This window comes from Brachycentrus maculatus, unplaced genomic scaffold, assembly GCF_059751285.1.
Source record: "Brachycentrus maculatus isolate JH-2025_06_01 unplaced genomic scaffold, ASM5975128v1 h1tg000206l, whole genome shotgun sequence".
Classification (NCBI taxonomy): Eukaryota; Metazoa; Arthropoda; class Insecta; order Trichoptera; family Brachycentridae; genus Brachycentrus; species Brachycentrus maculatus.
The window spans coordinates 157,060-171,939 of NW_028280957.1; the positions used below are offsets into that span (position 1 = coordinate 157,060).

The 14,880-nt window shown below is 36.9% G+C and overlaps 1 protein-coding gene across 1 annotated transcript in view; it reads left to right on the forward strand.

The window, feature by feature from the left end:
• LRP1 (LDL receptor protein 1) overlaps positions 1–14,880 on the forward strand; it is a 181,129-nt gene that overhangs the window by 32,074 nt on the left and 134,175 nt on the right. Inside the window, exons 2-7 of the mRNA XM_088263885.1 lie at positions 2,568–2,669; positions 6,067–6,213; positions 8,837–8,965; positions 10,830–10,946; positions 12,613–12,738; positions 14,496–14,637. Of these exons, the coding sequence (XP_088120011.1) occupies positions 2,568–2,669; positions 6,067–6,213; positions 8,837–8,965; positions 10,830–10,946; positions 12,613–12,738; positions 14,496–14,637 (763 nt within the window). The remainder of the gene's footprint in view (positions 1–2,567; positions 2,670–6,066; positions 6,214–8,836; positions 8,966–10,829; positions 10,947–12,612; positions 12,739–14,495; positions 14,638–14,880) is intronic.

The window sequence follows — 14,880 nt, forward strand, 5'->3', positions numbered from 1 at the left end:
CTTGCATCCTCCCAAGTCAGATCCGCGTCCCGAAGTTCTGACGAGAACTGCCGAGGAATTGTCAGCAGTGGTCGTCCTGGGCGGCGCGAACCTGATGCCTTGTAAAAGAGGCAAGCTTGATTAAGGCTCTCAGGAGGCATGCGGAGTACATGGCCAAGCCAACTGAATCGCCTTTTCTTGACGACAGTTGTGACCAAGATTTGCTGGGTCCTACGCCTTATCTCTTCATTCCTCACAAAGTCAAACCACCGCACGCCTAAAATTCTCCGCAAACACCTATTCTCAAAGCTTAGTACACGGCTGCTCTGGGCCCTTGTAAGGTGCCATGTTTCACAGCCGTATAAGAGAACAGGAGCAATGCAGGCATTGTATAGGCGGCATTTGGTCTTCACCGAGTATAAATCCGATCTCCAGACAGCCTTCATAGGGATATTTAAAATTTCATATTTACAATAATGTGTCTTAATAAGTAATTACTGGATTTTATATAGGTTACATTTAAAAACAAAATCAACATAGGTAAAGAAGAATATAGAAGTTTGGGCATGTACAGGGATTACTACCGTCATAGGCTGGTTTAAGTGATCACTTTACACACGTGTAACATTCACCAATTCTACCCATGATTGACAACTACACTTTTCAAATTCTTGGAACTTCTAGATATATTGATTAAACTTGATACACAGTTCTTGAACTCGATAGACTTCACGAGAGAACTTCTAATTGGAGATAATCCAGATTTGTGATCAAGTATTTGGACACACTAAAAATGTTGTAAAAAAAATGTGACTATGAATTTGTCCATCATGAATTACGCAATTATCAATAACACGGGTTCCCGAATTATTTTACATACTAAAGGACTCTTGAAAATATCCTAATTTTTAACATTTTGTGTCCAAATACTTGTTCACAAATCTGGATTATCTACAATTACAGGAGTTATTTTTATTATTTTTTAACATTTCATAGGTGAAGGAAGAAAGTGATCCCGTAAACCAGCCTATGACGGTTGTAAGCCCTTTAAATACCCAGACTTTCATATTTTTCTACATCTATGTTGAGATGTAAAAAAATAATATCCTAATTTTTATAATTAAAATGTATCTTTGTTTTAAAATCACTATAAATATTTTATTTTAACTTAATTATAATGTCTACCGGTTTCCAAGCTAACCTCTTCTTTATCAAGACTTGATAAAGAATCGGTTAGCTTCGAAACCGCTGATGAAAAGATGGAGTTCTACAAATTAAACGCCAAATCAATAAATAAACGGTAGCAATGTTGTTGAAGTTCTCCTGGTCTGTGTACAATGGGAGCTATTAGCGAATCAGACTGGGCCATTATAGCTACACAGAGTGCGCTGTCATTATCCAATGTAACGAGAGGGCCGGATCGCTTCTCCTCACAGACCACTTGGCGGATCGTCTCACCAATCACTGCCAACTATCAAAACACCGCATCACTTTATACGAGTGCCGCAATCATTATAATCTGCCAAACAACCACTGCTGAAGCAAAATTCAATACAGAATTTCCCCTTTTGAGACTGTGTTTTGGGCATACTAAGAACATTGTGAATAAAATAACTGGTCAACTTATAAGTAAATTAAAAGTTAGGATAAAATTTATATTTGAAGCACTAGCTTTGTGATTTTCCATTTAATAATTAAATATAACTTTGTTTTAAAATAACTATAAATTTAAAGTGATTTTAAAACAAAGTTTCATTCAATTATATATTGTAAATAAATATTAATGATTTTACACTAAAATATTTATTCAATATTACCCTGGACTGGTCCCTGAAGTGCAGGAGTGATCACCTTGCCTTTATGTAAATGACGAGCAAGATAACACTGTGTCAATACAATGCAGTGCCCTATGCACCATTGGGTGCGGATAAGAGTTTGAAGAAGAAGAACATTCTTCTCCGTCTTTTCCTCATTGCTGAGGGTTGTGACCCTTTTGGAAGCAATGACTCTTCTCCAGTTATCTCTTGAAGAACATATCGCTCACTCCTTTCAACAACGTCATATATCAAAAATCGTCAATTTTCAGTTGTGCATGTTTTCAGAATGCCCAGAAAATGTACTATATCCCAGCAAAATCGGCTTATATTTGACTTAATTTTTACCCGCTACAGGGCAGAAAGTGTTGTTTTTGTATTTTGAAGAAAAGGTATTGTTTTATTATTTTTTTTTATTTACTAAATATTTTTCAAATGGAGAAAAAAACATTCAGGTTTAACCTAAAAAATCTGTTGCACAGTAAAAAGTTCAATAAGTGGCTTTCAATCTTCTTAAACTTAAACAAAGATCTCCTGAAAAATCAAGTTTTTTGATATATGAAGTTGTTGAAAGGAGTAGGCGATATATGTATAATTAAAATACTGTTTCTAGTGCCGTCGATTGTCATCGGTCAAGGCCGACTATTTCACTATTTCTGAATATACTTCTTATAATTTAGTTTAATTTTGTTCGTTGATATATCATTTTTATCATTTATTCTCTCCGCAAACCGTTCCGAGTGGTGTGTAAATATTTTTATTTTTATTTTTCAGAAGAGAGTGCCACGTGTGGTCCTAACGAGTATCGGTGCGATGATGGCAGCTGTATAGGGAGATGGCAGTGCGCTACCACGGCACAATGCGCAGATCTGTGCGGTAAATATTAACACACTGTTTGGGCGTTTGTCCACTACACGGAATTACACAGAATTTTACTGTCCGTTAGCGTTTTAAAACGACGATTGGCTTGTGTTTTTGTCCATCTTTCTTCAGATCGGAGCTCTTGATTAGTGCGTGAACATGTGCGCGTAAATTCGATCACGCTAAACTGTCGTAGTCGCTTTCGTTTTTCAAAACCGTACGGCGGACGGTCAAATTCCGGGTAGTGGACATTGCCCTTAGAGTGCTTGTGCACTACACGGAATTTTACTGTCCGGCAGTCCGGTTAGCATGAAAAAACGGATAATTGTCTTGTGCACTTGTCCCTCTTTCTCCGGATCGGTGAGCTCAATTGGTGCACGATCACGGTGCGCGTGAACTCGATCACGTTAATCTGTTGTAGTCGCTTTAATTTTTTTTTAAAACGGACTGCCGGACAGTAAAATTCCGTATATTGCACAAACGTCCTTATTAGGAAACTATCCTCTTTTAAATACTGTTGGTAGAGAGCGGGAGACGCTTATAAACATTCTATTTACTTACTTTTGGTAGAGCGCAAGAGACGCCAAAAAATTTGTACAGACGGGAATTATTATAGTATTCGTCCGCCTCTGTAGTGTAATGGTCAGCACGCTAGACTACCTTGCTGGAAGTCCCGGGTTCGATTCCCAAGCGGGTCAAAATAAATATTAGTGATTTTTCAGTCTAATATTTATTTAATATGACCCTGGAATGGTACCTGAAGCGGAAGGCTGATCACCTTTCCTTCGTGTATTTAACGATCAAGATAACACTGCTTCTATACGATGCAGTGCCCTATGCACCATTGGGGTGCGGATAAGGGTTAGAAGAAGAAGAATATATGGATATTACTTTTATTTTTTATTATTGACTAAATGTCTTGTTTGCTGACAGCTTTATTTTATTATTTTATTTAATAAAAGATACCATCCATGTCTCTGGTGTTATCTTTGTAAAATAATTGTATTCTAATAATGAATTATTAAAAATAATCATTTTTAGAGTTCGCTTGTTTATTGTCGATAAAAATAAGTAATTAATTAAAACGAAATTAATGGAGGCAATCGGACAATAATACCAAAATGATTACTTTTAATGTATATTTATTTTATTTTTTATCTTTTTGGTGTCGCTCGTAAACATTTTCAGTGTTTACAGACTGTAATGTAAACAGTATCATGCGAAATAAGACTGGAGGATAATGTACTAAAAAATGATTTTAACAGAATTGTATGTTTGAAGGATGCAGATTGAACTCAATTTATTTTATGTTAACCCCCTCGTACTATATTTCCCCTCCAAAATCCAAAAGCGCTGTCATCCGCACGACGCCAGTTTCAAAAGCCTTCTAAAGCCATGAAAGCTTTCAATATAGCTATCTTTTTAATAGATTTATACTATCCACTGACACTTCGTGATGGAATTGCATTTTTAATTTATTATTAGATTAAAACCAATATTTTTAGCTTTTCCACTTTTTTATTTGACCAGCGACCGGGTTTCATCGTTACCGACATCATCAGACTGGTGAGAGGCTATACAAATTGTTATGTTATATATAAAAGAAGGCAGGAGTTGATAACCATGATTTGATATAATTTTATGAGAAATTAATTTAATTCACTCAAATTAAATTAATTTCTCATAAAATTATATCAAATCATGGTTATCAACTCCTGCCATCTTTTACATATAACATAACAATTTGTATAGCCTCTCACCAGTCTGATGATGTCGGTAACGACGAAACCCGGTCGCTGGTCAAATAAAAAAGTGGAAAAGCTAAAAATATTGGTTTTAATCTAATAATAAATTAATATAGCTATCAACTGGGCTGAAGAAGTGGGCAGAAATAGGAAACACAGTGGAACCTCTCATAACGAGCACCTCTCCTAATGAGCACCTCTCATATCGAGCACTTCTCATAACGAGCACCTCTCATAATGAGCACCTCTCATATCGAGCACTTCTCATAACGAGCACCTCTCATAATGAGCACCTCTCATATCGAGCACTTCTCATAACGAGCACCTCTCATAATGAGCACCTCTCATATCGAGCACTTCTCATAACGAGCACCTCTCATAATGAGCACATCTCATAACGATCACCTCTCATATCGAGCACTTCTCATAACGAGCACCTCTCATAATGAGCACATCTCATAACGATCACCTCTCATATCGAGCACCTCTCATAAGGAACACCTCTCATATCGAGCACTTCTCATAACGAGCACCTCTCATAATGAGCACATCTCATAACGATCACCTCTCATATCGAGCACCTCTCATAAGGAACACCTCTCATATCTAGCACTTCTCGTAACGAGCACCTCTCATAATGAGCACATCTCATATTATTTTTTGACATCTCATCAAAGATGAAGAAGAATATGGAAGTCTGGGCATTTACGGGGCTTACGACCGTCATAGGCTGGTTTAAGTGATCACTTTACACACGTGTAACATTCACCAATTCTACCCATTATTGACAACCACACTACTCAAATTCTTGGAAGTTCTATATATATGAACCAATTTAGAAACCTTGTTCATGAATCACTAGAACTTCACTAGAGACATCTGTTGGTGAGATGTAAAGAAGCTTTTTTATTAAGCAGAAACTCTTATATTAGTATGTGAGATCCGAATCCTGGATTATAATCACACACATGAGAAACGCCAGAAAATACCATTTTCATTTTTATTATTAGGCTTATAATTTGACCAGATAATTTATTTACAACATTTTGAGTGTGTCCAAATACTTGTTCACAAAATCTGGATTATCTCCAATTACAGGAGTTATTTTCATATTATTAAGTGATTTTTTCACTGTCATATTTATTCAATATTACCCTGGACTGGTACCTGAAGCGGAGGGCTGATCACCTTTCCTTCATGTGTAAACGATCAAGATAACACTGCTTTTATATGACGCAGTGCCCTATGCACCGTTGGTGTGCGGATAAGGGTTTTATTATTATTATTATAAATAAACTTTGTTTTTTTCTTTGGTATACCTCTAAGGGTGAAGACTGACCGGAACATTCCGTCGTAACGTAACATGTTACAATGCCAGCATTCAGGCAGTCAGTACAGCAAGCCGAGCGCTCCATCCATAGTTTCAGATGCTCGCTGATGCTCGCCACGAGCGATGTTACGACGTTATGTTACGACGAGATGCTCCGGTCAGTCTCCACCTTAAAAATTCTTGATTTCGCAGGTGTACCTTGAACAGATAAAGAAAGAAATTGAACACTGATGTAACACATGGTGTGAGATGATTGTTGAACTTTGTTATTATGTGTATGATGGAATAAATTAGTATATTATATGTACGCATGTGTAATGTAATGTTTCTGTTGCAGGCAACAGCACGTCGTGCAAGCAGAACCAGTTTGAGTGCACGCTCACCAACAAGTGCATTCCCTCCGGATGGGTGTGCGACGGGGAGCCCGACTGCGGCATCCACGAGACCCTCGGCCCGGACAAGTCGGACGAGTCGCCCAGCGAGTGTAAGGACTCTTGTTCTTCTTCATAGATCATGTCAGGTCTTCTATCACTTGAGAGCGTGTATCGCTGTCTCGGGCAGTTGATCTCTGTCCAATCTCGTATATTCCGGAGTCAGATCTGCATTCTGCCCACATTTTGTCAACTCTCTATTAAATTAGAAATAAAACGCTTGTTTTCTACCATGTTTCCATTTACGGGCGTTTTCAAACGAATGTGAAGATTAAATGGACTGACGGTCCTTGAAAATTTTAATCTTCTATACTATATAAACTGTTAAAATACACTTAGCAGTTTGAAATATTATATTTATGTGGTTTTAAAAGTAAATTCAACTTTAATATTGTTTGTAAATTGTAAATATATAAAATATAAAAAATATTTCTCACACAAGGTATGTAAGAAGTCAAAAAATATATTGAGGGATATTATTAAGTTTAATAGCGGGTATTTTATTCCGTTATTTTGCTCCGGTATTTTGTCCGCCTCCATAGTGTAATGGTCAGCACGCTCGGCTAGCATTCTGGAGGTCCCGGGTTCGATTCCCAGGGGGGGGGGTCAAATAAATAAAATTGATTTTTTTCACTCTAATATTTATTCAATATCACCCTGGACTGGTACCTGAAGCGGAGGGCTGATCACCTTTCCTTCATGTGTTAACGATCGAGATAACACTGCGTTTATATGCAGTGCCCTATGCACCACTGGGGTGCGGATAAGGGTTTGAAGAAGAAGAAGAATTTTACTCAGGTGAAAAGCTTTAAATAACACGGATTATTCAAACAGGGATTTTAAAGTTAACGTTTTTAGCCAGTATACCCACGATATATATGGCGATTTAATAAATTTATTTTTAAAGTTAAGATGTTTGAAAATACAGAGTTAATTAGACTAAACCACAGATAATTTTTTATTTCGACAATTAGTTTCGGAAGCTACCATTTAAGCATGTGTAGCTTCCGAAACTAATTGTAAAATATAAAACCCGAGTGGTAAAAAACATGTGTTTTATTTATAATGTGAAATTAACAATAGTCGGCTGACCAGGAAAACTGAATTAAGAGACCTTGGTGTCATAATGGACGAGAAACTTTTGTTTTCTTCACATTTTGAAGCCTGCGTTAATTAATAAGGCCTACAGAAACTTAGGTTTTATTTTTCGAACCACTAAACCATTTAAAAATACATCCTCTCTTGTAACTTTATATAACGCTTATGTTCGTAGTCACCTCGAATTCGCCTCAGTCGTTTGGAACCCTCAGTACGCTATATATATATATATATATATATATATAGCTCAACTTGATCGTATTCAAAACAAATTTCTAAAAATGTTGGATGGTAAGCTTCATTTAAGTTTCAACTCTTACGAAGAATCTTCAGCCTTCCATAAATTATCTTCACTTAGTAAACGTAGGAATATATCAGATTTATGTTTTTTGTATAAAGTTACAAATAATATGACTGAGAGCCCCTATCTTCTTGAGCAGATGCCTTTTCACTGTCCAATTAGAATCAATAGGCATAGTCATACCTTTTATAATCCAGCACCAACAAAGAACTATTCAAAAAATTCCTTTATTTATCGAAGTTGTGGGAAATTTAATGAATGTTGTACCCACCTTGATATGTTCTACTCCAATCTTTCAAAATTTAAAGCTAAATTGTTCGAAATCTTATAAACCAAAAAAAGTAATTCTATTCACTGTCCTTTCCTTTTCTTCTTTTCCTATCACTGCCATCTCCTTTTCTCTTTATCCCATCCTTGTCTCATGTCTCTTCCTTTATATAGACCTCTCTTATGTATAGTTGTGAAGAACTATAATTGGTACTCATGATTTTATTTTTTGTATTCTGTATGTATCATATATTGTAACTGTTGTTCTTCCTTCCAATAAAATAAAATAAAAATAAAATAATTTAACCATGTCTTACCACAAAGTGAATGCCGAAACAATGAATAACTTATCCCTCTATTAGGTGCAATAGCTAGTAGTTTGCTCCCTTAGGCAGATAGGACACCTTCCGGACCTTGATATCAGTCAGCAACTGTCTCCCTGCTCTTGCTCTTTGGAGTACATTTGCGTTGCTAACCATATCAGTTAGTGAAATGCGTGGCATTCCACGATGCAACCACATTTCCAATGCATCTTAGCGGTTCAAGGACTTAAATGTATAAAAATCAAAGTCAGCCTACGGTATTATCCTAGTGTATTATGTACAATGTTATTATGTCCACCAGTAATGGATAACGCGTTTGACTTCAATGCTGGCGGTCATTGGTTCGATTCCCAGCGGGGTCAAAATGAACATAGGGTGATTTAGCACTTTAATATTCATTTAATATCACCCTGCTACCTAAAACTCTGGACTGATCACCTTGCCTTCTCGTAATTGGTACAATGGGGTAACACTACATCAATGAGTTTAATGAGATACAGTGCCCTATGCACCATTGGGTGCGGATGAGGGTTAGAAGAAGTACCACCCATCGCTCTGGTTTCTTCATCCAGCTCTCGGTCGCCTTCTCATAGAAATTTTCTCCCCCACCTACCATTTCCTCATCTGGATACGTGGCCAACACATCATGCGGTAATTACGTACTAGCTGGATTTGATTTGTTTGCAGGTTTCATGGGGCTGAGCTGCGCGCCGAATGAAGCACGCTGCTTTGAGAGGTCCACCTGCATTCCCATCTCCCTGTACTGCAATGGCGTCGCCAACTGTCCGGACAATAGTGACGAATGGACCTATTGTGGTAAGATTTTCCCTTTAGATCATTTATCTTCTTCTTTCTTTTTAGCCTTACTTCCTCCACTGCTGGATATAGGTCTCTCTCGTATCCTTCCATTTCTTAAAAAATATGAAGTTATATGAGATATGTTTTCAAAGTTAATACATATATTTAAAAATTATGTGAGAAATCAAAGTATTGAATTAAGAAATATATATAACCTAAATAATGGCTAAAGCAAGTTTTGAAAATAGATGCCTGAGGCGAATACTGGGTATAAAGTGGTATGACTTCGTCAGGAATGACGATGTGAGGAGAAGAACTCAACAGCCCCTCATACTGGAAGTCCTGAAGAGAAGAAGGTGGACATGGTTGGGACATGTCCTTAGAATGCCACCTGAGGGCATCAACCCCTCATGTCTCTTCTTCCAACCCCGAGGATTCCGGCGCCCCGGAAGGCCGCTGACGACCATTCACCGACTATACTCAGCGGAACTTCGAGACGCAGACTGAGGAAGCCAAGGAGATGGCGCGTGACAGAGTGATTTGGAGACGACTCGTGTTGGCCATATGCTCCAGCTAGGGAGCGAACATGGAAGAAGAAGAAATAATGGCTTCTGCTTGTACACATGGTTTAGCACGTGAAGTATTTTTATGCCAATTGTCAAATATATTATAGCTAGAAATACACAATACGCAAGTGCACTAATTGACATCATTAGCTAAAGATGTATATCAATCTTTTCATTCCTGTCACCAGCGCCTGCGGGTCTTCTCTACTATCGGCAAGAAGCACAGCGTCGTCAGCATACAAAAGGCTACAGACAGTCAAATTTATCATTTTGCATCCATTATCTTTCTCAGTCTATTATAGATAAGTCTACATTAATTATTATCCGTTTGAACCTTGAGCTCTCTGAGCTCCTGAGCAATTTTTACCTAAAAATTATATTTGATTAAAAATGCAGTTTAAATACTACTACCATCACGTCGTTTCCCCACAGGGGTAGGCAGAAAGGATGGAACGCCACACTCTTCTGTCCTGACATACACTCCTCGCCTCCTTCACATCCATACATCTAGTCATACATGCCCTCCGATTACACAGACTTTTGATACCGCCAGATTTTAGGTTCTGATTCATCTGATAGTGTCAAGTCTTTTTCGGTCGTCCTTGTTCTGTTTTCCCTCTCACATTCGCCACATAATTTTTTTTAGTCATTCTCTCGTTATCTATTCGCTCCACATGTCCATACCACCATAAAAACTCTTCCTAATCTTTTCAATTATTCCTTGTTCAGCCTTTCTTATATCTTCGTTTTTAGTTTTGTCATACAAAGATTTCCACACATTCGTCTGAGGGAGCGCATTTCAACAGCGTTCACTCTGCTTTCATCCTTCCTTTGCCAGTTCCTTGTTTCGCTTCCATACATTAGTGTCGGTACGTAATAAAATTAAATAAAAAAATTATTTGTCAGTGACTATTTTTTGGTTCATAAAAATTGTGATCTCCCTGTAGCAAAGAAAAAGTAAGAAAATTTATAAATATATTTCCTTATAAAAATGCAACAATAATACCACATTATAATGTAACAATAATAAATTAATATAATGTAACAATAATAAGTAAATATAATTTACATCTCCAGAATTCAAAGAGAGTAATGAGAGAGTGATACAACTGAACTGCGTTCAGTTGCTGCCTGACGGCGCGTTGGGACAGACGTGGAATCTATGACTATCGATGCTGTGGCGAGTTGGTACCTGCTGGGTTCTGCGTACTACAATTTCCATACAAATATGGATTGTGTAATTTTTGTTTGATTAGTACGGGAAGGTTGATCATTTTTATTTGTGTCATAGTTCAATAGAGTTTGATGTTTTTCAGGAAACTCCACGGCCATGTGTGAAAGCCTGCAGTGCTCGCACGGTTGCCGAGCCACCAACGACGGCCCCATGTGCTTCTGCCCGCTCGGGGAGGAGCCTAAAGGGGACAAGTGCGTGGGTATGTAAATTATTTTTTTATTCATATCATATAAAATACTCAATGCTTATGAACGAGCAGTGTTCACGGACGGCGCAAGTATCGTATTGCATCAGCCAGAGTACGGCTGTCCAAATTTAAAACATAGTAAGGGACATTTTTTTGTAGTAGGTTTTTTTTGCATTTTTGGACTAAGTAGAGTCTATTTAGTCCATAAATGCAAAAAAAACCTACTAAAAAAAAAATGTCCCTTACTGTGTTTTAAATTTGGACAGCCGAGTACTGCTTGCATGTTTCCACTTGTTTGCAGCACATAAGATGTGGAGGTTCTCACCAAAAAGTCAACTAACTAACTAACTAACCATCACGCCGCTTCTCCGCAGGGGTAGGCAGAGAGAATAGAACGCCAAATCACTCTGTCTTTGCAAACATTCTTGGCCTCTTCCACGTTCATGCATCTCCTCATACATACCTGCCGATTGTTACGACTCCTAACCTGACCACTTTCAAGTATTTAGCATACCTGTGCCATGTTTTTCTCGGTCTACCTCTGCTCCTTTTTCCACTTACATTCGCCTCACAAATTTGTTTTACCGTTCTTTCCTCACCCATTCGTTCTACATGTCCAAACCATCTCGACACAACTTTCTTAATTTTATCGATAATGCTTATCTCAGCTTTGCATTCCTTCCTTATTTCACTATTCGCACATCTATCATACATCGTTTTGTCGCACATTCTTCTGAGAGATCGCATTTCGACTGCATTCTGTCTACTTTCATCCTTCTTTCGCCAACTCCATGTTTCACTTCCATGCATTAGAGTTGGAACCAGGACACCGTTGTGCGCTGCCAGTTTGGCTTCCGCTGATAGGTTTTTATTTGCTATAACTGATTTCAGTGCACCATTCACTTGGTTCCCAATATTGCATACAAAAATCTTTTAAATGCGAATCTGTTCTGTTTACTGTATTGTATCAAAATCTTATTAAAGTTGCGACAAAACCAATCCTGTGTTAAACCAATATGAAACCATTAAATCGCACCAAAACGTAACAATTTTACAAGCTAGAATTCCTGACTACTTAAAATCATTTTTAATGGAAATATAACGTTTTGGTGAAGACCTCCCCAGGTAAACAACCCAACTGAGATCGCCAGTTGCCACTTGAGACTTTTTACTAGGAATTCTCTGATAAATTATCAAATTATTTTCATCACTTTTTTTTATTATTACAGTAAGGCTTGTTTTTTTGTTGTTGTTACGTTTTCAAATTTTTTTATTGCTTACGTTTTGATTTTTTTACTGGACAATTTTTAAATTATGTAATAACTCTTTTCATGAAAAATATCCTGTTATTATTTTCAAAAAACTTTACTTGATAAATACCACTGTTTCTTAAAATCTATTGTGACACGTGTTTCAATGCATTCTGCATCATTATCTAACACCGTATACGGTGAATTTTATTTATATATTTTAAGAAATAGTGGTATTTACCAAGTAAAATTAAATTTCAAAATGAATAGATATTGTCAAAAAGTGACTATTGAATCAATTAATGAAAAAATTATATTTTTAGTTTTATTTTTATTGAATTTTTATATTTTTATACCTCCTCGCTCCTAGGGTGACTGACGCTTCTCCAAATTTCCAAACGACAGACGTATACATTGTTGATTTTCAGATCTGAATGAATGTCTGCTGGACGGCAGCTGTGACCAGGTGTGCCGGAACACAGTGGGCTCGTTCATATGCTCCTGCGTCGAGGGTTACCGACTCACGGACTCCACGCACTGCACTGCCATCAATGGTAATCTATTATAATACGTGGAAGGTCAATCGTCGTTTGAACCGATTTTTGGCGGGTGATTTTTCTTTAATGGTGGAGACTGACCGGAGCATACGTAACACGTTACAATGCGAGCATTCAGTACACCGAGCCGAGCGCTCTATCCATAGTTTTGGATGCTCGCCGCGAGCGATGTTACGACGTTATGTTACGACGAAATGCTCCGGTCGTCTCTACCTAAACAGTGAAGTGTCACCATAGAGGCGGTATGCATCGTTTGCCATACTACTTGAGTGCCGCCAAGAAAATAATGTTTGAATACTTTACTTTTCAATATAATTAAAACTGTTTAATTAATTTTGTAAGGACTATATAATGGACTATATAATAACTATATAATATTTTTGTCCGCCTCCGTAGTGTAATGGTCAGCACGCTCGGCTACCGTTCTGGAGGTCCCGGATTCGATTCCCAAGGGGGTAAAATAAATATAAGTGATTTTTTCACTCTAATATTTATTCAATATTACCCTGGACTGGTACCTGAAGCGGAGGGCTGATCACCTTTCCTTCATGTGTGAACGCTCAAGATAACACTGCGTTTATATGACGCAGTGCCCTATGCACCATTGGGGTGCGGATAAGGGTTTATTATTATTATTATTATATAATGGACACCAATTATTCAAATTTGTTTCGATTTAAGATTTTGTTGAAATAATGGATTAATAAAATGGATCTATGTAGCTTCTTCTTTTGATGAATAGCATATGAAATATACATATACTCATTATTATTATTTTTTCAATTATTGGTTTTTTGTTTTCTGTTAAATACAAATATTTGTACGTAATATTAGCACTTTAAATTTATTTTTATTTTGATAACCATCATATAAAACTTAAAATAAAATGTATACCGTAGAACAGGGCTACTTGAACTTTGAAGTGTTACTTGAGCCCAGTACAAAAAAGAGATTTAAATCTGTATTTGGTCTACAATAATGAACGTATCGTGACAGTAAGTGTCACCTGTCAGGGAAACAATGAATCATGTCGATACGTTCATTATTGTAGACCAAATACAGATCTAAATAAAAAAATTGTACTGGGCTCAAGTAACACATCAAAGTTCAAGTAGCTCCGTTCTACGGTACCTACAAACATGCCATGCCTTTGTGGGATCTTTTTTTGTTGTTGTCAATGTAATAGTATATTTTGTACTTGTAATATACTATATTATTAAATGCAAAAAAAAAAGATTCACACAAGTATAATGGAATAGTAACATGGCTCACTCCTTTCAAGAACGTCAAATATCAAAAATCGACAATTTTAAGTAGTGCATGTTTTCGGAATGCCCAAAAAATGTACTATATCCCAGCAAAATAGGCATATTTTTAACTTAATATTTACCCGCTACAGGACAGAAAATGTTGTTTTTGCATTTTGAAGATAAGGTATTGTTTAATTTTTTTTTTTAAAAATACTTAATATTTTTCAAGTGGAGAAAAAACCTTTAGGTTTTACCTAAAAAGATCTGTTGCACAGTGAAAAGTTCAATAAGTGGCTTGGTATTTATTTTTAATACATTGTATTATATTTTTAAACTTTAAAAACGTTCACCTGGAAAGTAAAATTTTTTGATTTATGACTTTGTTGAAAGGAGTGATTGATGTCTCTAATCTTGACTAAGTTGGCGATATACACATTCCAGTGCAAAGGGTTAATTTTTGTCTGCTTTGACGATATGTTCTTACATTTTTATGTTTTCTTTCAGAACCATTGGAAGAAGAGCCGTCCCTAGTATTCTCCACCCAGCGAGACATCCGCCGGGTGAAATTGGATGGATCCCCGTGGCCCGGCAACTCCACGGTCAAGCTGCTCAATTCGCACGCCCTGGACTTCAACTTTGCCAACAGGTCTTTCATTTAATTTTATTTTCACTTTTAACCTCACTGTAAATATTTACATCACACCTGGGATTTGAACCCGTGACGGTATGTAAACGTTCTAACCATTACACTTTCAGATGTCTAAATAATTGCAAGAGGTTATTTTAATCTTAAATTTATTTAATATTTATACACAGAACCGATCTCCTTGTGAAAGTTAATGCCGAAACAATAAATAAAATTTCATCTCATTAGCAAATGTTTGAAATT